We start from the raw sequence: 24,118 nt of genomic DNA, 5'->3' as shown, positions 1-24,118 counted from the left end.
TAGCAAGCTCATAATATTAATTAAATACTTTAATATTCTATTAACTGGTATCGGAACAGTAACGAACTCATCTGTAGCAGTACCGTTCGATGAGTATCGAGGGTACCGAGGTGTCCAAAGTGTCAAGAAACTATAAGCAAAGCAAGATCACCTCCGTATAGGCCATGAAGGCCCTTGGAAGAGTGGAAGGTAAAGGCTTCCACCATTGTTAACCTCGGCACGGGATGGGGTAGAGTGGGTAGCTTTACGCCCGACCGCCTTTCCCCCAAGGAATTAACCTGGTACTCATTTTTTGGTGTACGCTGAGTGAACCTCAGGGCCATATGCACCTCCAGAAGGGGAAATCAAGAAAATATGTCCATTATTATTATTATTATTATTATTATTATTATTATTATTATTATTATTATTATTATTATTATTATTATTATTATTATTATTATTATTATTATTATTATTATTATTATTATTATGACAGTATGCATCAAAACAAACAGTACTGAAATTACCTTCTTACCTTCTACAGGACAGTTACGAACAGTGCATGAGACGTGACTGTTCCTATTTAGAACACGTGCTATACCGTCGCTGTTGGATAAGTGTTACCATTGTCACTTTACATGCTATAATGACGAATCTGGACGTTCAGAACATGTTTGCAATTTCAGCACTGTTTGTTTATTCGCACGCTGTATTACTATCATACAAATGTAAAATAAGGCAAATATAAACTCACCTGACTCTTCATTGGATCCGTGTTCACCTGGCACATGTATTGTCCTCTGTCTTCCCTTTTCACATCCCGGAGGTTCAGCGTCCACGTGTTAAAGTCATTATGTGTTACGGACAGGCGAGCGTTGTTGGTGATCACGTGTTCGTGGATGGCCAAGATGGCTTTCGTGTCAGCCTTGATCCACGCCACCTGCGACCATAAGTGCAACTTGCAGGAGACAAATGAAATAAACTTAGCATATACATATTTATTTACTCTTAGTTTCAAGCTCAAGAAACACCAACAATTTATGCCAAAAAATGTTAAAAGGCTGCGTTGAAATTTTTTTAAACTGACATCACCGGACCTTGGTATACATTGAAGTTTCTTGAACTATCTGTAATTACATGCTCATTATTTTAATGAATATGTAAATCTACATAAGACTTCACATCAATATATCATCAAACCTCAATTGAACTCTGATAAACAAAAGTAATTAAAGAATTAATTACAATGATCAGAGGTATTTTAAAGTCAAGTTTACATCTTGATTTCCTGTTGAATACACCTACATCATTAATGAAAGTAGGTAATGTTTTAAAATCTGTCTTGACACTCACGTTAATTAAGATAATAAATCAAACTCCATGGCACAACAGCCCCGAAGAGCCTAATAAGCGACCGCTGCTCAGCCCGAAGGCCCGCAAATTATGAGGTGCCCTGTGGTTAACATTACGAATCCTCTCGGCCGTTAGCCTTTGCTTCCTAAACAGGCAATAAGATAATGCAGAAGTTTAAAAAAAGTTTAAAATACACTTATATCGAAATCTACTTTTGAAATATCTCCAAGAGAATGGATGTCTTCTGGGAAAGGCTATTTGCTAAAAGCCAGCTGAGACTTTTAAGGTAGAACAGTAAATATATACTAGCTTCAAAAAGTTTCCAGAATTTGTTATTATCACTAAGATAAACCTTTCTACGTTCCTTCAGATAATATTTCCTTCACAATAGTTCTCTTTTGCAGTGACATCCTTCTCCAACGCTTGTAAAGCATTGCTGGAAACCATTTCGCGAAACCACTCTCAGTGCTCTCGTCACGTTTCAAGAGACTTTTCCAGCGCTCGAGAATAGTCACCCATTCAGATGATTTTCAGTTGTGAAAATGGGAGGAATTCACTTGGTGACAGATCTAGAGAGTATGTAGCATGCTCCAAAGCCGTCACGTTGTGTCTGGCAGGGTAATGTATTATCCAGACTAACCAATGTGCAAGTAAAGTATCGTCCAAAGGAAATCAACTCTTTTTTTTATTTTATTGATCGTTTCCGTTTCACTATTTCCCTCAGACTTCTTTCGTTATGCTTCACGTTAGTTTCCTTTAGTATTCTTAATGCGTTTGAGGGTAATTTGTGTAAAAAGTACAAAATTTGATATTTTGCACGTTTCTCTGTAGCCGACATCAAATCAAAAGAACAAAATACACAGTTCAAAAAAAATTAGGGGAACATGTTTTGTAACGTCTGATATGTGAATGTCAATTTGGTAGATGGGGTTCTAATGGTTGTACAGCATACCTTGAAACCTTAGCTACTCAGGGTATGTCAAACAGAAGTTATAGATGGGGTTCTAATGGTTGCACAGCATACCTTGCGACCGTAGCTACTCAGGGTATGTCAAATCGAAGTTATACTTCGTCTGTAGTCGTAGCCATTCATTAAACTGCCAGGTGACCCCTCAAACAAAGTGAATAGCGGTGCATCCGTGTATCGTTGTGGTACTACTGTGGTCATTTGAGCACGTTGTACGTAAACCAGCACATCCCATGAGACATCTTAAAGAGGTTCAAGTCGAAAGGACCGTCACTTTGATCCAGGAAGGATGGACTTTTCGTTGTGTTGCTGTGGATCTCAATGTCTCTCCGTCAGTTATTCAACGCGTGTGGAATTGCTACAGTGAGACAGGCAACTTCACAAGGAGAGTTGGACAAGGTCGTGGACGCATGACAATCCTACAGGATGACCGATATCTGACCATCTGTGCGTTGCAGCGTCATTTAGCAACTGCCAGAGAACTGCAAAAAGATTTCAGGAGGGTCACTAGAGGCACGCTGTCTGACCAGACAGTAAGGAACAGGTTAAGAGAGGTGTCCTTACGACCCAGACGTCCTGTTCGAGTGCCCCGTTTAACGCAGCAACATCGCGCAGCTCGCCTTCTGTTTGCCCGTACCCACGTCAACTGCCAACGCAAATGGAGACCTGTGTTGTTCACAGACGAATCTAGATTTCCCCTGACACGGCGTGATGGAGATCAAAATGTATGGAAACGCCGTGGTGAGCAGTACATGCCAAATGATATCCAGGAAGGCGACGGATAATGGCCGTCTTGCGAGAACTGGACATTCAAGAGAAGGAATGGCCAGCATTGAGTCCCGACCTTAATCCCATTGAGCATGTGTGGGATAGGCTTGACAGGAGTGTTCGTGGGCGTCCTGTTCCACCACAGACTCTCCAAGACCTCGAACAGGCTCTCATTGAAGAATGGGGCCTGATACCGCAATGTGACCCCCGTTAACTTATACAGAGAATGCCACGTATGTGCCAAGATGTGATAAATGCTCATAGAGGTCCTACATCATACTGAAGCTCTCCAACTGTGATAAAAATCCACCCTGGAGGACTGTTATCACTTTGTTTTCGCCCCTATTTGGACATTTCCGTTTGTGTCCTGAAAATGAACGCGAATCCATCGATGTTTCTTGTATACTTCAACGATAAAGAATAAAGGTTTAGTTGGTAATATACCTGGGTGTGAGGTATTGTTTTGTGGAGCATGACATACGTTCAAAAACATGTTTCCATAATTTTTTGAACTCTGTATAAACATACAACAAGAGATTTTTACCATGCAAAGACAACATTTTGATGAAAATGAAATTTGTATGGATGTGACGTCATGAGTGCTGTCAACGGCTAATGCAAAAATATCCCACATGGCATTCTTCATTTCGGAAAAACAAAATAATTTCGAGAACGTTTTGAGCTTAGTAGTGTACCAAAACAATGGGAAGGAAAAAACAGCCAGAAGGAGGAATCCGACACTCTTGGGTGAGGCCCGGTGCAGTGAATCGATCTTACCACAGCGTAGAAATGGCGTGTGCGATGTAATATGCATAGTGACAACAGATTTGGCCAGATAGAGACCAGAGCTTCCCACAAGTCACCCGTTACTCTCCCAGTTGGCATTTCAGTATCTCTACCAAGTCTCCACTATTGAAAATCGCAATTGGTTGTTTGAGTACGGCCTTTGTACAATATATGCATTCTCGGAGAGTTCAATTCGAGATGAGTTCATTGAAAGTTCCCTAGTTCGCATTACTTATTCTTAAAAGAATACAAAGTCTCGTGTATTATATACAGTACCTTCTTAGCGTTTATGGAATCAGCTTCGTAAATCAAACTTTACTTTAGTGAAACCCCGATAATACGCACCCGCTTTTTCAAAGCCTTTAGAAAGTATCTGCATATTGCACTCGGATCCAGCCAATAACGCTTCCTTTGTTGAATATTTTCAACTAATTTCATCAATGCTGGGAGGAAATGTTTAATTTCCGTTACTTGTTCTCGTTACGGTCACTAATATCTAAAGTCCTCCAACCTTTACTTTCTGGCTTTGCTATGTAATGGTCCTTGCGCTCTTTAAGTCTATACATTTGTACAGAACAGTATCGTATCGTGATCGCTGTTTTGTTACCTCCTTCTCGCTCACACTCGCATTCCTTAGTTCTGGAAATAATTGCTTATAACTTTCATGTTCTCATTGATGTATTGAAGTGTCTGCATGATTAAAATGAGTGTTAAACTCACTTCAAAAATTCTGAAATTAGATGAAATCAGAGAAAGTCCTGCCGTTGCCACAGCTGACAGCAAAGGTGATGAAGAATTCGAATCAGATTAACTGGTTCCCAAGCGGTAAGATGTCCTTGCAGGAATGCGAGTGGTATGCCAGTTTATTAGTCCTTCTGATGACATGTCAATGAGTGTAATTTCACAGTAAAATTTTATATAATATGTTGTTATTCACAGTTCTTGTTCGCGTTCGAGACAGGCTACCATAAACGAATTTTTCCCCTTAAGAATTATTATGTAGTAGGACTACGTTTTGATAGTTTAGATATCAGCCTTCCCAATACACTTAGAACGCGTTATACTTCTTCTTCTTATTATTATTATTACTAATATGGATATTTGTGCATTTAGTTATCTGGTACAGTGCGGAAGCTGGAAGTTCTGCGTATTGGATCCAGTACGTAATTTATTTTGAGCACTATTGGGAAACCCAGAACATTTACGGAGCCGATGATAACATTGGAAACTTAATGAGTCACGTCTGTGTCAACAACTCAGTCGGAAGGATGCCGTCAGTATGGTAGCTACGGACCCAAAAGTTTGATTTCAAAATGTGGCTTCGAGGGACGACTAGGTTGGAGATAAAGCGGGGCAAATTTATCTCTCATGATTGGACAGCCGCAGCCCAAGCGAGGTACGTCATGAAGAGTTGAAGAAAGAAGGTGAAAGCATTGGAGGCGATCCAAGCGCTGTAAATTTCTGTCTCCTGTTTGGACAGCTGCAGCCCAAGCGCGGTACGTCGTGAGGAGTTGAAAGAAGAAGGTGAAAGCATTGGAAGTTTTCCAAGCGCGGTAAATTCCTCTCTCCTGATTAGATAGCTGCAGCCCAAGCGCGGTACGTCGTGAAGAGTTGAAGGAAGAAGGTGTAAGCATTGGACGTGGTTCGGTGTTGCATTTCCGGTACTGATTAACAGTCAATAGTTAGTTATCGTCATTGTTCTATCGTTGATACATGATAGCCTAGTGCTATCTGTGTTTTGTGCATATCTTGTTGTAGGATTTTTTGTTTTTTGTTTTGTAGGATATCAACGACACACCAGTTCTTTTGTATCAGACTGCATTGGTTTGACCCTTTCTCGAAATAAACTCACAGCAGCAATTAAATGGAGAAAAAAATCATCGAAGTTAGCACATCAATTGTTTTCTTAAAATACATCACTATAATCTTATATTTAACGGAAATTGTCTAAGATACACAAACAGTACATGTTAACACTATGCGCTGCACTGTTTAATACAGAACGAAGAACACTCGACAAGTTTTTTAAATTTTACTTCTCAGATTGGGGGCACCCAAAGTCCGCTCTGCACCCTCCGCCCGCGTGACGAACAACACAAGCTACATCGCCACCGGACGAGAAACGGGACGGAAGGAATGGTTGGAAGTATTGGTACTGAAGGAAGTATCGTGCCTATTCCAGTGCCAGGCATGCTGCGAGGCAATGTAGTACAGTACTAAGGTGTGCTATACTATTATCTCTCCTGATAGGGACAGCCGCAGCCAAAGCCCGGTAGGTCATAGAGAGTTGAAGAAAGAATATGAAAGGATTGAACGTGGTCCAGGCGCGCACTGTTGTGCGTTTCATAAAAATGAAAAAATAAAGAACATTATTTGCATCGCTTTTATTGTACGAATTTTTTTTGTCTTCCGCTTATAGACTGTCGAGTCGATGCATTCTTCCCGCCTAACATATGGGACAGGCAAGAGAGAGCGGGTAATTCCTACCACCCCAAGCAGACAGCTACATGAAGGACGAAAAATAAACAGCTTTTGGAGCTATACTTTCACTTAAAGGGCGCCGGTTTTACCGTCAGGCATCTTTCTAGTTCTATCTATGGAGGGGGTCCTTGGCCCTTATCATCGACTTCCAGTACAACTTTGCATCGTAGCATGCCTAGCATTCGGAGAGCCACGATACTTCCTCAGTACCACTACCTCACAGCACGTCGATAAGGATGCAGCTAGTGTTGACTGTCACACAGGAGGGGGGGAGGGGGTGGAGAGTGGACTTCGGATGACCCCCACCACGAAGTTAAAAAAAAATGCCGAGTATTCTTCGTTCTGTATTAAACAGTGCAGTGCACAGTGTTAACATGCATTATTTTTTGTGTATCTTAGGCAATTTCCGCAAAATATAAGATTATAATGGTATATTTTAAGAAAACAGTGGGTCTGCTAATTTCGATGCTATTTTTGCTCCACTTCATTGCCGTTATGTCGTTATTTGGACAAAGGGGCAAACCAATGCATTCTGATACGAAAGAAAGGGCGTGTAGTATTAATGCACATTTCGAAAGTGAATACGAGAATGCAAAATATGCCAGACAAGTAATTTCAGTCAGTAATGTGTGGGAAGTGATGACTGAAGCTACGGGACATTCTACAAGTGTAATAGGAAAATATTTTACATGAAAAAAAACACAAGCGGTTCTGTCCATAGCCCAGTTAAGAAGAGACCTCGCCAAATTAATGAAACTAACATTGATAATTTTGATGGAGACACACATGATGACTCCCAGTTAAAATGACATAATTACGATCAGCTAAGTCTTCAAATTAGTCAGTGGTCACTCCGGAAAATTAGGCGTGACGTTGGGTTCCGTTAGAAAAACGAGCGCTGCCAATAACAATTTAATAATAATAATAATAATAATAATAATAATAATAATAATAATAATACTTGTAGTTCAATAATACCGTTGAGATGAGCAGTTCATGACTGAACGGCCTTCAGCTCTTCATAAATAATACATTTCATTACGTCTAGACTTATACAAGTCTTGAGAATCAGGATATTCCGAGTCTCATTTTTGAAGATGACTTCCTCCTACTCACACTGTCTCCTGCCAGTACGCAGGGTAGTATAAATGAAGTGGTAAATTACTGGAAAGATTGTAATTCAAAAATGAATGAAAACTGGAGGATGGGGGCAGGCAAAATTGAAAGTCGTTAAGTAAAGAGAGTACCTGGGTATGATATTAAATGGAAATGGAAAATGGTCAGTACAAATAAAAAGAGCAAAACTAAAAGGTATGAGTGTATTGTTAGCTATTAACACGTTGGACGAAAAGATGCCAATACAGGGTGTATAAAATGTACTTAATGCATTAATTAAATCTAGGGTATTGTATGGAGCAGAGATATAGGGAGTTGAAGAAAACTTAATACACTTGATATAATCACAAGTAAATTTTCTGAAATAATAATGGGATTATTAATTTGCACAGCTAAAAGTAGAGTATGAATGAAATGCAATCATGTAAGTCTACAGGAAAATACTGTTAAAAACAGCTAACTTTGATTAAGACTAAACTTGGGAAAATGTGGCGATGTGTTAAATATATTCTTCCAACACCAAATACTGTAAAATATCGGAATCAAGGGTACTGGGTTGATGTGGTACGGAACATTCTGGAAACGGTAGGAATGGGATACTACTGAGAAAGGGACTGTGTAGAATACCAAATAATTTATAGACTGGTAGTTTTAAGAGTTATGGATATTGAAAGGCAAGAAACTGCTACAAAGTGGAAGAGGTCACTGGTAGGAATTCGCAATATAAGTGTAAGAATGAGGACTAACGTAGACAATAAAACAAAATTTGAAACGTTTAATGGGGGTAAACAAACATAAAGTATACAGACAGAGTAGGGATGATAATAAATGTTGACTACGTTATAAATAAATGGGATGAGTACATCTTATAAAAGGCAAAGGAAATAAGAGAAGAATGTACGTATGAGTAGGATATGAGGAAAATTGATAACAAAACTCAGTTGTGTACGGTCGTAATGGTATTGACCACAGAGTGGATGCATCCGGGAAGAATTGCAGAATTATTCAACATTATTAAGGGAATGTGCGTAATACATCTTGGGCAATATGACTTTGTTGAAGTCTAGAGCAACTAGGTACGTTGAATATAGTTATAGCATATAACTAATATTGTAAACAAGATGTTTTTACATTAAAATAATAATATTCATTTGATAAGTCGGACACGGAATGGAGGAAATAAGGATGACTACTGTGGTGACCCTTACTTTCGGGGGTTCCGTTTCCGGGGTATCCGATGGATCTCTACAGCATTTCCGAGAAGTTTAATTTCTTTAAGTGCCATTTCTGTTTCTAACACTCATTTCGGCCATTCTTTCTTTTTTCAGTTTCTAAATAACTTACAATTATTATATTTTGGTTAATGGTATTTTCCGGACACGTGTATATTTATGCTTTTACCACATGTTTTCAATTATGCTATAAGATGTAAACTTTTGAAAACTGCATGCATCGAAAATAAGAAAATTACAATAAACAGTACCATTCTTAGAATGGACCCGAAAAGGATAACTAAAAGAATCTTCAACTATTTCCGTAATAAGAAAACCAAGCCAAACTGGTTTAAGGAAACTGATAAGGACCTACCAAAATTCGAAATTACAGAAGAGATGCTTGTAGATGGATTTGCGAAGAAAATAACCAAAGATAAAGAGGTTTCAGGACAGGGTGAAATCCAAACGACTATACAGAATTTCTGAAGAAGAGAGGAAGGCAAGATCTGAAAGGATGAAAAAGTACTTTGAGGACAGGAAAACTCGACTCACTAACCATTGATATATCTATCGTACCCTAAGGAGGGTGAAACGGACAAGAAGAAGAAACAGTACAATATCGTGGATCTGTGGTTTTCGAGATTGTGGGAAACGGATATTATCTTATCATTCCCCAGACAATTTCATATTGGCAAAACGAAGGATGAGACTGGGGCTGGAAAATGAAAGTAACAAAGTGGCTAAAACCCTTATCAGAAAACAGAGTGTAATCTGTACAGCTTAATAAAAGACAACTTGATACACCCGGGACTTAGTAAGTAGGTTTTGGGGGAAGTGTGGGGTGCAACGAAGGTTGGAGGAAGCCAAGAAATGAATACGATACACAAGAGTACGTGGAGGGCACATCTGCTACTTAGACATGAAGATGTTAGCTCACTATAACGTGCATGGAAGGTTGTATTAAACCAGAGTATGGACAGACAACAACAACAAAAACATTTATTGTTTTAAAGAAGTTTATATACCTTAGTACATGTAGCTCGAAACCCAGAGACTGCGAAGCCACAGAAACGTGCTGATACACATATTTCGTGAATGAGAGACGATGTTTTAATTTTAAGCCGTGATTTGCCGACCTTGTTATTAGATCAATAAATTTCGCGATATCGGTATACGCTTGCAAAAAAAAAATATCGGGTAACTCTTCTATTATCGGTGTAGTTCATGTTGTTATTGATAAATTTAATTTATTGTGGAACATCTATCACGAACCATGCGTAACACGGATAATCACATCGTGCGCTGCCTAGCCTCCCACATTCTATGAACCATGTCAACAATCAATTACTCAACTTCACGAGTTTTTATTGCAGTGACAACCTTCAATTCGTGGTGGGTGATATTTAGAGAATTGTCCACAATGGTACGGCAGATAACGCTTAATCTTCTACTGCCCTCAGTGTCAACATGAGTGTGGTCGCATTTTCTACGATTATTTCATAAATCATAGGCTTAATGCTTGTATACATATGCCCGGCTGCTGGTAATGTCGGACTTAGCTCGTCCCTCTCTCTTCTGCCCGGAACAAAACCACTGTGTTCACTAAAATTCTCAGACCACTGCAATTGTGGGCTAATTATCCTCAGAATCATTTTTTGGAGTCTCTTGTTACTTAAATGACACCGTTTTATTAAAGGGAGTTAAAGAGATATAGTAGTATTTTACCCCCTAATACCTCTTCATGAAGGGAAAGATCAAACTGTTTAACCATTGAGCTAGATACCATATATACCATATATTTAATACGTATTCATTTAAATTAAGAATCCACAATTTACCCATGAAAATTTACGTCTTAATCCTAGCTGCCTTGTATTTTCACGATGTGGCTAGAGAAGGAACGATGTTATTATTATTATTATTATTATTATTATTATTATTATTATTATTATTATTATTATTATTATTATTATTATTATTATTTTCTTGTCAAAGCACCTGACGTAAAGTTCATTGTGGTACAGTACTGATAATATTAAATTGGCTACAGAGTATATATGAAATAAATTAATAATAATAATAATGTTATTTGTTTTACGTCCCACTAACTACTTTTGAAGGTCTTCGGAGACGCCGAGGTGCCGGAATTTAGTCCCGCAGGAGTTCTTTTACGTGCCAGTAAATCTACCGACACGGGGCTGTCGTATTTGAGCACCTTCAAATACCACCGGGCTGAGCCAGGATCGAACCTGCCAAGTTGGGGTTAGAAGGCCAGCGCCTTAACCGTCTGAGCCACTCAGCCCGGCATGAAATAAATTAAATCGCATCAGTATCAAAAGTCTGTAGCATCGAAACTGTTGAGCAATAATTTTGGCTACGTGAATTGATCCAAGAAGAACATTTTACACATATGCTAATCATAGAAAATTAGTCAATATAATCATATACACTAGTGTCCAGAAGTTAAGCATAAGTTACGAGTAAGCAGCGCAACAGGAAATAGACCGCAAATCTCACGACATATGCACTTACCAAACTTACGGCTTCGCTCTGTATAGGAAACGAGTGTTCCCTGCTTTGACTAGCGGCGTAACCGTAGCCGTGGTAAACGTGACAACATAATGGCACAACGACGCCATTTGGACCCCGTTTTGCAGGGTAGAATACTCGGCCGCCTGGAAGCAGGCCAAACTCGCCGTATCATTGAATGTGCCACAAAGACGATTTCGAGACACAGGAGATGTAAGTCGTAGGCCAGTACTAGGTCGACCAAGGGTAACCACCGCACCGCAGGACCGAAATCTGGCCTTGACCGCCCAACGAAATGGGAGTGCACCAACAAGACAATTGTCGGCGGAACTTGCAGCTGTCTCAGGGGTTGCCGTTTCCCGTCAAACTGTGTACCGGAGGGTCAGAACAGCAGGGCTGTTTGTCCGACGTTCAGCGGTGTGCGTCCTGCTCACTCCAGCACAGATACGGGCCCGTTTACTGTGGAGCCGTCAACATCGAACTGGACCATGAATGAATGGAGGCATGTGCTCTTCACAGATGAATCCCACTTCAGTTTGCAGAACGATTCCCCTCGCACGTTAATCTGGAGGAAACCGGGTAGCCGATACAAACACAGGAACATCGTGGAACGGGACAGGTATGGTGGTTGTGGCGTTATGACGTGGGGCGGCATCATGTTGAATGGCCGTAGGGACCTGCACATCTTCATGGGTGGTCCGAGGTACACTGTTAACGCTCGGAGATACAGGGATGAGGTACTGAGACCACATGTTCGACTCTTCAGAGGTGTGGTTGGTCCAGACTTCCTCTTAATGGACGATAATGCCCGACCGCACCGCTCTGCTCTGGTGGATAGATTTCTGGCTGGGGAAGACATTCATCGCATGGACTGGCTAGCAAGGTCTATGGATCTGAATCCTATAGAACATGCCTGAGATGCATTGGGGAGGTGAATTGCATCCCGTCAGCTTCCACCAAGGACCCTCCAAGACCTTCGCATTGCCCTTTCGGAGGAATGGGATCGACTGCTACAAGAGCTCTTGGACCATCTGATAGAGAGCATGCCACGTCGCTGCGAAGCATGTGCTGTGAATAGCATATTTTGTTGTGGAAGCCATTGTCAAGTTTTGTTCGTTGTTTTCAAAGGTGTACCTTAGCTATCAGAACCTTTCTGACATTGTATTTTTAGACAAGTTGTGTGACATATGGTGTGTGGATCAGCTTCCGTTTGTTCAGCAATCCGTCTGACATTCCTATCAGGTGGTATGACCCCGTTTAGTGATTATGTTTAACTTTTGGACACTAGTGTATTATCAGTACATGCACCATATGAAGAATGTGTTGGTACATTCTGATATTTACCCTTATACAAAAACAAATATTTGTATATGACAGTTATGGTTTTGTTTTATAATTGAGTGATTTTGTTTAAATGTTTCATACTGGAAGAAATAAATATATAAGGAAGAACTTATTACAGTTCCAAAATGTATACGTCCACAATGTTATGCTCTTATATTTCATTAAGCTAGTTTTGAAAATTTGTGGTGAAGAGGCTTTCTTTATATCTTTTTTTAATATCCCACTAACTACTTTCTCGGTTTTCGTAGACGCCGAGGTGACGGAAATTTGTCCCGCAGGAGTTCTTTTACGTGCCAGTACATGTACCGGCACGATGCTGTCAAGTTGGGTTCAGAAGGCCAGAGCCTCAACCGTCTGAGCCACTCAGCCAGGCTTTATATCTTTTAGCAGTTTGTTATACAGATAATATATAAAAAACATACATACATTATCATTGTCAAGTTTTGTTAGTTGTTTTCAAAGGTGTACCTTAGCTATCAGAACCTTTCTGACATTGTTATTTTTAGACAAGTTGTGTGACATATGGTGTAGACTGTTATGCCTTTCAGCGTTCAGTCTGCAAGCCTCTGTGAATTTACTAAACGTCGCCACAATCCTCGATTTTCAACTAGTGTTGTGGCCTCATTTAGTTCTATACCTCTTACCTTTAAATCGTTAGAAACCGAGTCTAAGCATCGTCGTCTTGGTCGCCCTCTACTCTTACCCTCCAGAGCAAAGTCCATTATTCTCCTAGGTAACCTACCCTCCTCCATTCGCCTCAGTGTATTTCTACCATACTTGTTTGAATGGCTTACTGTGCAGTGGATATTTTTAGTATTTTTTGTGTAATCATTTTGGAAGGAGAAATCGGAGAGCGAAATACGCTCGCCTAGAGGAGTCATTGGTCGTGGTTTTGAACTGAGTGAGTGAAGTGTCTCTGGTGAGTGAACGGCGTGTTTACATGCATACAGTTCAGTAATAGATAACGCAGAGAGGTCGCATTGCGCACATTGCCTAAAGAAACAGGTGCTTTGGAGAAATAGGTTTTCAACCTAAACTCCCATTGTGTCGGCAACCTCTCTGCGTTATCTATTACTGAAGCTGAATGCTGCAAGGTTATACTAAACGTAAACAAGTCTTTCTACGATCCACCAGGTGGGAGTTTATTATTGTGCACGAGGGGAAGGTTTTTGTTGACGTAATGACTTCGCTCGTAATAGAGCTTTAGTAAATGTTCCCGTTGCATGTTAAAGTAACTACGAATTGGTGAATTTTCTATAGTGAATGGGGAAATTAGAAGAAATTGTTTTAATTTCGAAGGCAACATGCATGACGTAATTTACGTAACATACCTCATAACAGGGATGATCCTATAAGAGGATAAGGGCAGCAAGTGAAATTTGGCACCCTATATGTTGTCGAGGGTGCAAGGCTGTGATATGGAACGTAGGGTGTGTATATTAAACAAATATTGTAAATAAGTGGCACTACGCAGTAATGAAAGTTTACGTTTCCTTCATTCCATTACTCGATGCTTTCAGTTTTAAAGTAGATCGTCGTACTGTTCTACAGAATGCAGGGAGTTCCCGTCACATCAAATGTTTAGACTGAAAATCTACATCTCCGAAGCACCTGTTACTTTAGGTTACCCAACTTACTGAGTTGTATGATTTTGAAGCACGCTGTACTTTTGTAGTCTCCGTACCAGCCTGTGAATGTATTCGTTTATCTCTCGAGAATGCGGGTTTTTATTTCATTCGCGTGTCTATTCTCTTCTATCATTCATTTTTCTACCAGTCAGTGATATCAGATGTAGACAAAAGTCCATAGCACGAGTCACTATACCGGACGTTCTGAGACTGAATATAGCTGTGCAAAGGAGGTAGTCTGAAATTGTAGCTTCAAATACATCACGTGCAAAACTGTATAGAACCTTCCCAGTTAGAAATACTTTTCCTTCAAAAGGAAACTTAGAAGTTTCTAAATGAACTTTAAAGATATATCTCATAGCGGAATATTAATTATGCAGGTTCTACTAAAGTATGGAGTGTCGATGCAGGCTCCCTTGCTGCATAAAGCAATCTTTAAGTATCATCTCAAACTCAGGCTAGACTCAGCCCATCCACTAGCAGTAAGTAGATCATCAGAGATAGCTAAGCGAGGGTGTCTCATCAAGGTAATGTAGAATTCATGCACACTTCAGACTACTCCTCCAGGGATTGATTCTAGGTGCACAGACTGTGAGCACAAGACGATAAACACAAAATGTGGCAATGGCTGTAAGTTTGCTCTCCTATTCACTGAGATGCCGGTGTATTTCAGTACTCACCTGTTACGAGATTAACACAGGGGATACTACAGGTAACGTTACAGTAAATACTTCGATGTTATCATGGATTTACTTTATGTCAGGTTACTTTATGCTGGTATATCTAAGGAGAATTTTTATCCACTTAAAAAAATATACAGCTTGAGTCACAATATATATTCAAGGTTTAAAATTTTGGAGAGTCCACTGTCAGCTGAACCGGAAAAATACACCCTCAATTCGTACGTCAATCGGTCTTGAAGGAATCTATATCAATGAAATCGTAACGACCGTGTGTCTGGTAATTTTGGTAAAATTTCCGTACAGTTACCCTTTTTAGGTGTATTAATGACCATCTGCATATCTTTTAGCTTTGGTGTCTGTTTTTCTGTTCGTTTGTTTGTTGGCCTGTCTGTCTATAACTTGAAAACTACTGGATATATTTCTACCAAGCTTCATATTCAGAATCCACCTGTCCGTGGGTAGCTTTTAGGGCCAATGTTGTTTCTAAATCCCTGAACTGACTGGGGGTTTATACGAAACCGATACCAATATTTTGCACTCCCACAAAATATACACAACCAAACTTAATGGAAATCTACCCGACTTAATGGAAATCAATTTCTAATCCTTTATTCTCATGTGCATCATTTTGATACGAGGATTAATAAGGGAGATATCATTAATGGACCGTGTTTCAGTACAAGTCCCACACGACTTAATTCAATTTAACTGAAGTTATTTCAACCAAACTTTATATTTAGCATCCACATATCCAAAGGTAGGTTTTAAGGTCCGTACCATTTCAAATACCTGGAATGAACTGGTGGGTTTATAGGGAACCGAAACAGAGGTTTTACTCTCTCAAAATATAGGCAAGCCCATCCTGACTGGAAATCGATGAACCTAAAACTAAATTACAATGGTAGTCCCTACTTTCTAATGCTAGTTACAAATATAATTTAAAGTTTTAGTAATGGATCTCCATCAAGGCGAGAGGCACCAGACAAAACTTCTTAGAGGTATATCGTTTTTGGACCACTTATTGTTTAATTCTAAGACACAGAGGAGCAACCATCATATGAAATTTAAACCTCTTCATAAGACAAACCAATGGTTCCAGAGATGTGAATTTTTTTGTCGTCAAGCCTCAGTCCCTCCCAGTCAAATTTTAAAGAAGTGGTTATAAAACAACTCAACCATAAGGAATTTTGACTGGGAGGGACTGAGGCCTCACGACCAAAAAATCATACCTCTGGAACCTTTTGTTTGTCTTATGAAGAGAAAATTTGTCAAAGTCAAAACTCTTTGGGTGTGTATTGTTATAAGACCACTCGTCATGTAAAATCTAACACACTAAGGGATATCTATCATGTGAAATTTAAACCTCTTATGTCAAATGGTTTCAGAGAAATTAATATTTGTGTTGTCGGGATTCAGGTCCCATTCAAACCCCCTTAGGAGTTTACTTTTATAAGACTTCTTATTATTTAAAATGGAAGACTTATAGGAGGAACCATCACTCGAAATTTCAACCTCGTATATCAAGCGGTTTCAGAGATATGAATATTTTGTTTTCGAGTATTAACTCCCAATTAACACTTAAGGGCTGATTTTTTCTATACTTGCCTTATTTAACATCTAGCATATAAAGAAAAATTCACTGAATGAACTTTTAACAGTTTTCGGTGAGCAGCTTCGGAGGAACGAATATTCTAGTGTTCAGAGCTTTACCCCATTTCTTACCCTTACGGGTCGAAACACTTCCGTAGTCAGCATCCACACTGTAATAGAAATGTATCCTTAAATCATTTCTTTATGTTCAATTAGTTTTGCCTGGGAGACGATTGAGAGTCAGGACATTGCCTTTTATATATATACACACCGGTGGTAGAGAGAGATAAGCCAGAGTTAAGTAGTACAAACTCAAGCCTCGGTTGCATTTGATTACAAATCGTAGTGTGGTGTATTCACGGCTAAACTTACATAAATTTATTCTACCAACATACATATCCACCCTAGCTCAGTAACACATATTCAAACAGAATCGAATTTAGTACCCAATTTCAGCTTCAAATTTTAAAAAGTTATTTCATAAACATTATAATGATTAATATAACCTTCATTTCAATATATTTTATGCTCTCAGTGATAAATAACTAATCTAGTACTGCGTAGGTTATGATTCTAGTCTTTATAAATCATGAATTAAAGTGAAAATAAGGTCTTTGGAAGCAGTAAAAGGGATGGATCCACTCTGTGCACTCATCGTGAGCGTCGAACGGATAATCATCCTGGGTATTCATCCAGATTGGGCGTCATTTTGTTGTGTAGTCAATTAGTGTACACTGCTGTGTTTGCTGCCGAGTCCCACAGTTCTGTAACGTGCCAAAAGTTATCAACATAAATATTTCACCCTCAAATTCCACCGATCTTACTCACGATCGCACTCACTAACTTGGGAAGAAAAAGGAATGCATAAAGCCAGTGCCTCATTGATCGACACATTCGATCATAAATATTCCTTGAAACTGCACGTAACGTCAATATATACATACGATAAATGTTTTGTTTGTAAGAACCTTGTCGAAGAACCTTGTTATTGAATATGGCCAGAATGAGCTACGATTTTACAGGGTGGTCATTTATCATATCTAGATAAAATTGGGTATTTTGCAGGAAATTACCTCAGCAGCTCGAACTCTGTTTGTTTGTTTGTTTGTTTGTTTGTTTGTTTGTTTGTTTGTTTGTTTGTTTGTCTGTTTGTTTGTTTGTTTGTTTGTTTGTTTGTTTGTTTGTTTGTTTGTTTGTTTGGTCATCAGCCCGGAGGCAGATTGGATCCTCAAATAGCACCACTAGAAGTCATGTGGCAATAGGGAAACCGCAAAAACCAATAGAAGCAGTAAAATAAGTTACATTAGGCAAGATGATAAGTGAGGAGGTTCACAGTTGCTTTCTTCACTGGGCCAAAACGGCCGGCCCAATGTGTAGAACCTTTTATAACATCCACTTGTGCTCTGAACGTCATTACTTGGCACTACTCATACCTAAACAGCTTCCATAATGTCACAGCCATGAGTGCGACTGGGACTTCGGTGCAAGCTGCATTTCGGTCCGGTCCGTGCCAAGACTTATGCAAAACTTCTAGATCCATCAAGAAACGGCAACAGGTCTTCGATACAAGGACATACATTATTGCTGAAATTATGCCCTGTATTCGTCTGAGTATTATCTATCTCATTATTACAGATTGTTCAAATAATGTCTTGTACTTCCATGAGTTGTCCGTACTTCCTATTTCAGACTTCGTTTCAGCTATTGACGAAGGTATGCATTTTCTTCTACATTTATTTGAGCTATTGGCGAACGTATATTCAAACAGTGTTTTGCATTTGCTAGAGTTATCAGTATTTTCTATCTCATACATGGTATTCAGCCTTCATTTAAGGTATTGGCGTATGGATATTGTTGTACATTTCCCTCTAGTACATGCAATTACACGCTTAATAGCCACGTGCTAATTGCTACAGCTTTCACAACAGATCAAGCAATTACGTCATGGTACAATAATCACTTTATCATCGAAGATAGATCGTGTGATATGTTGACACTCTTATACTGTTCGATGATGTTTTGTTTTCTTCCTTCCAAAGGAGAGCTTGCAGTCCGAAGTGTTGTGACCTAATTCTTCCCTCTATGTAGTGAGCTGAATAGCTGTATTAAATTACCCTTACATGCCCAAGAATTTAGTAATGTTATGAATGATTGAGACAATAGACATGAAAGGTTTCAGTTTCGAAGTTGAGAAACTGTGCTTAGTAAGAGCAAAGTAAACTGTAAACACCAGTGATGACTGCCTCCATTGTTATCAAGTCCAGTTTTATTTTCCCATTATCATTCCTGCATTGATATTTTTTGCAGCCTATTTCGTTTTCTCATGCGACTTTCACTGCGATGTAACTTTTGCGCTACAGACAGCTTTAAATTTAACTTCTTCCCTTTTTAGGATTAAATCTTTCTATTAATATTTTAAGGTATAATTTTTCTTATATTAATAATAATAGTATTATTATTCGGGTCTAGAAAGCCAACAATAACGGTCGAGAGGATCCGTCATGCTGACCGCACGACACCTCGTAATCTGTAGGCCTTCGGGCTGAGCAGCGGTCGCTAGGTCCGTCGGGGCTGTTGTGCCATGGGGTTTCGGTTGGTATTATTCTTATTGATAATAATAGTAGTAATAGTGATGATGGTGATACTTGTTTTTTAAAGTGGCCTAACATCTAGGTCTATCAGTATCAATAGTAACAGTAATATCGAGCGAGTGGACTGCGGGTTCGGTCCACATAGCTGTGAGCCTACCGTGGGGAAGTGGTGGATTAGAATCAAATTATTGGCATCCCTGAAGATGGTTTGCCATGTTTCTACATTTTCACACTAGGAAAATTCTCGAACTGTATCTTAATTATGGCAAATGCCGCTACCTTCCCTGTCCTAGCCCCTTCCATTCCTTACGTCCCCGAATACATTCCATGAGTTGAAGCAATAATGAAATACATAATTATGATAATACTCATCGTTTAATCTCACCTTACATCCCTCCACACAGAGTTAACGTCAGAATGAGCAACCGGCCGTAAAAATCCACATTACTCTCCCCTCCTGACTATAGGGGAAATGTCAGAAAAGAAAGAGAACAGGGAAGTAATTCGACGTCAACTGCCGTGTGTAGGCACTTTTATTTAATGATATTTAGGATACATTTTGTGTGGCTATTTCTAGCCGAGTGCAGCCCTTGTAAGGCAGACCCTCCGATGAGGGTGGGCGGCATCTGCCATGTGTAGGCAACTGCGTGTTATTGTGGTGGAGGATAGTGTTATGTGAGTGTGTGTGAGTTGCAGGGATGTTGGGGACAGCACAAACACCCAGCCCCCGAGAAATTGGAATTAACCAATGAAGTTTAAAATCCCCGACCCGGCCAAAAAATCGAACCCGGGACCCTCTGAGCCGAAGGCCAGTACACTGACCATTCAGCCAACGAGTCGGACACCTATGGGTAACTTTCCCTCTTCGGTTTTTACTTTACCAGATGATTGGGTGACTTATCGTTAAAGTTTAATTATTTTATGTCACCAGAGAACCTTTAAGGGCCCGAAACGTACAATCTGGTGTGGCCTGCGGACTTCTTCCTGTCCTTCAGCAATGAACTACTTTTACTGTGTTTCAACCCGCGATCATAAAATACGGAGGTCGATAATCTACCACTGAACCAAACAGGGAGTTATTTTATTAAATCTTTATAGTTTCTTGGAAAGCTTCAACCTAAGAAAACAAGTTAAAGATTTACACCGTAAATAAAATGTATGCCTACTTAACTTATTTATTGCGCATGATATTTATATTCTTCATAAATTTAAATATATTTCAGGCTTCCATATCAATTAAATTAGCCTATTATTCTCAAAATTAGGTGTTATTAAAAGTCGTCCATTGGGTAACTGACATATTTTAAATAGCTTAGAGAACGTAAGAAATGGACATAGTTTTCGCATCTCGTTCACCAATAACATCACTTTTACCCGCAGCGCACCTACTGACCGAGGAGAGGGTGTTACCCTCTAGGTGGCGTGCTTTACTCTTCTGAGTTGGAGAATGAAAGCTTTTAATTATTATAACATGTTCCTGCAAGAGGCATGGGCATTTGTTTTGTATACTATGTTGTCTTAAACTGGAAAATTCGTTTATGTGTCATGAACTATTCCAAATAAAATGTCCATACACAATTTGTCTAAATTACCTAACATATGCTACTCTATGCAACGAATCCTTAGAATAGTCACCATTATATTTTTAAGCAAATGAAGCACTTCACTTTACACCGCGGTAATTGATAGTTAATTTTTGCCAACAAGAATGTTCAAAGGTCTGATGTTATCGAAGTTGACATGTAAAATAAGCCTAGTGTACATATCCGAAGTGTAAAAGTAGTAGTAGTAGTAGTAGTAGTAGTAGTAGTAGTAGTAGTAGTAATAGTAGTAATAGTAGTAGTAGTAGTAGTGGTGGTGGTGGTGGTGGTGGTGGTGGTAGTAGTACGAAATAATATTGAAGTAACGATCTTTTTCACGTTCGAAATAAGGTATGATACTCGTAACACAATAACGACTGTCTTGTTTAAACATTATTTGGACCCGTGCCTTCTAGCTTTAACATGTGGGAATGCAGCTTTTAGCACTCACAAAGGGATGTTTGCGTGTTTAACACTGGCCTAGCTGTACGAATCTTCATTCAAACAGAAACTACAACCCATGCTATATCACTGTTTTGAAAGTATTAATTGTTACCCAGAAATTCAGTAGTGTAGTTTTCAAACTGGTAGACATTCATTCTACTTTAAAAACGCTGATCTAACTCTTGATCTCTGGACCGCTTTTTAGCCATGCGAGACGCAGTGAAGAAGAAAGGGAGGAATTATAGATATCCTGCGCACATGTACGGCCATGTACTGATATATTTCCAAAGCGATATGAGTAGTACTTGTGTTAGTTATGGAGAAAGGAAAACCGATAACAATCATACGTAACATACAGTACAGACCGTTAATGAGCAGACTGCAACTGCGAGTTAAAGTGCAGACCCGAATCAACGGTCTTCCTCTCGCAACTTTACACTCCTTTCAGGTTTTCGTTGCTGAAGAAATTTCTCTGCTACTGCCAAGTCGAAAAATCTCACCTGTTCGTATTATAATAATACCGTTATTTGCTTTACGTCCCACTAACTAATTTGACGGTTTTCGGAGACGGTGAGGTGCCGGAATTTAGTCCCGCAGGAGTTCTTTTACGTGCCGGTAAATCTACCGACACAAGGCTAACGTATTACAGCACCTTCAAATACCACCGGATTGACCCAGGATCGAACCTGCCAAGTTGGGGTCAGAAAGACAGCGCCTCAGTCGTCTGAGCCACTCAGCCCGGCGTTTGTATTTTCATCAAAGTACTCGGTGGAGTGGCTATACGTTCGTTTCTGTACTCTTGTTTTGCCTGTTGTTAAATAGTAAGAGTAGTATACTTTTGGAGAGTTCGGCGGCCTCCTCTACCTCCGGCCCCTGGGAGAGGCCTGATTCGATGGGTGCCGTCACAGCGTCACACCTTAATTGGCTAAGAGCGCAATCTTCACCTCACATAACACGCTGGCTACGTGCCAAGGCTTAAGGGCGTTAACCTTACAGACCCAAGATTGATGCAAAAAGTGCAAGCTTAACATAACAGCCAACGTGATTATGGCCAAGAGGACAAGCTTAACCTAACAGGCATGACGTATCTAGACTTAACCTCGCAGATCCGGGGTTCGACCCCACGCCTAAGAGCGTTAACCTTACAGACCTAAATTCGATGCCGAGGCTAACCGCGTAACAGTGTAAGCTTAACCTTACAGGATGTTAATGGTTAAAAGTGCAGGCATAGACTTACGCTGACCAGGTGTTAACCTGACCGGTTGCCCTTCCCTACACTCTGGCTAAAAGTCCAGGCTTAACCTCACGCTGACGAGGCGTTGACCTAACAGGTTGCCCTACCCTACACGAGCTTAGCGGCTACGCGTCGTACTAATAGGTCTGGGGAGATGGTGTAAGAATTATTACATATGCTTTATTCATAGAGGCGTAACGTTTGAAGGTAACCTCAGGGGCCAGGAGCTGAATTTGGTACACGATGGCGGCTACACACATTGTATTAATGGAACTAGGGAGATCGTGTAAGGCATAATACATACGCTTTATTCATAGGGGTGTAATATTGAGAAGCATCTTTGAGGCTCCAAGCTAAGTGACTGCGGAGATCAATACGCTAGCGTGTGAACATGAGAAACGCACTACTGGTTTTCAGTGTTTGGAACACTGAATGTTTAATTAGAACATTCATGCTTATAGATTTGAACTCTTAGAGACTTATAGTAGCTTACATTACTGTTGACATCACTTAGAGATTAAAACTTTGTTCAGAAATGAAAAAAATGTTCGCGGTACACATGTCAGGGAATGGAACCCTTTGGACTGCTGAGCATTATGCTAAATAAGTGTGCGTTAAATTCAAAACACCTAAACTTCGAGCTACAAGAAATTTAAAAAATCGCCGGCCCGACTTGAAAACTAAACCCGTGATTCCTCTATGTGGGCACCAAACACGCATGACTGTACGTTAAAGGCTTGTGTGTTTAACTGAAACAGCTGGCTTTAACGCTACAAGAAATTGAAAAATCACCGCTGGAATTGGGATTCGAACTTGAACACAAAGCTGAAGTATCATTGTGTAATTCAAAACACCTAACGTTGGAGTTGCGGGAAATTAAACGTCCCCACCCCGACTAGGATTCAAACCTGGAGCTCACTTTGACTCAAAACTGAAATGCTATTCAAATATCTAACTCCGAAAATTCGAACATCTAACTCTAAGCAAAGAAAAAAATCACAAGCTCGGGGTTTCGAAACTGGATCTTACTTGGACTCGGGACTATAGAGTTTAAGCGTATAATAAGAAAAACATCCTCAACCCGACCTGAAATCGATGGCAAACTTTTATTTCACTAAATACTAAGTGTGAACTGTTAGTTCAAAGTACGGAGTGAGAATGCTGCTAAAGTGAGGTCGTGAGAGTATGTGCATTTCAGCAAAAAAATTGACTGTACGAGCAAGTTGATTAGTCTTGGAAGTACTTGCTGAGACATGAAATATCAAGTTCATTGTTTGTGCATTTAGCCTAGTATGCACATATACGCAAAAAATGACTGCATGCAAGTTGACTAGACTTGGAAGTAACTTATTTGCTGAGACAAGGAATACAAAGTTCATTGTTCCCACAAATTCACGAATAAGCATGCACAATCACGCAATCTAATAAAATTAATAATAATAATAATAATCCTTTAGAGGAACCAACCCACCTTCATGCCGAATACTCAACATGCATACATAATTAGAAAAAATAAACAGCTGCCGGAATTTAGCCCCACAAGAGTTCATGACTTCTCACGCACAATCACGCGCGCTAATAATAATTTAGAGGATTAAACCCACCGTTCTACAGAATACTCAACATGCATGCCCAATTAGAAAAAAATAATATCTTGCCGGAATTTAGTCCGGCAAGATTTCATGACTTATCACGCACAATCACATTCCCTAATAATAATAATAATTTAGAGGATCTGACCTACCTTCGTACCGAATACTCAACATGCGTACCCAATAAGAAAACTAATTTGGTGCCTGAATTTAGTCCCGCAGGAGTTCGCGTATTA

The 24,118-nt window shown here is 39.7% G+C and overlaps 1 protein-coding gene across 1 annotated transcript in view; it reads right to left on the bottom strand.

Annotated features, from left to right (window-relative positions):
* LOC136864344 (lachesin) overlaps positions 1 to 24,118 on the bottom strand; it is a 512,637-nt gene that overhangs the window by 328,105 nt on the left and 160,414 nt on the right. Inside the window, exon 3 of the mRNA XM_068226175.1 lies at positions 737 to 922. Coding sequence (XP_068082276.1) covers positions 737 to 922 — 186 coding nt within the window. The remainder of the gene's footprint in view (positions 1 to 736; positions 923 to 24,118) is intronic.

This window comes from Anabrus simplex, chromosome 1, assembly GCF_040414725.1.
Source record: "Anabrus simplex isolate iqAnaSimp1 chromosome 1, ASM4041472v1, whole genome shotgun sequence".
NCBI classification, from domain to species: Eukaryota; Metazoa; Arthropoda; class Insecta; order Orthoptera; family Tettigoniidae; genus Anabrus; species Anabrus simplex.
The sequence above is the reverse complement of the archived record's forward strand: the minus strand, read 5'-3'. Positions and strand labels throughout refer to the sequence as shown.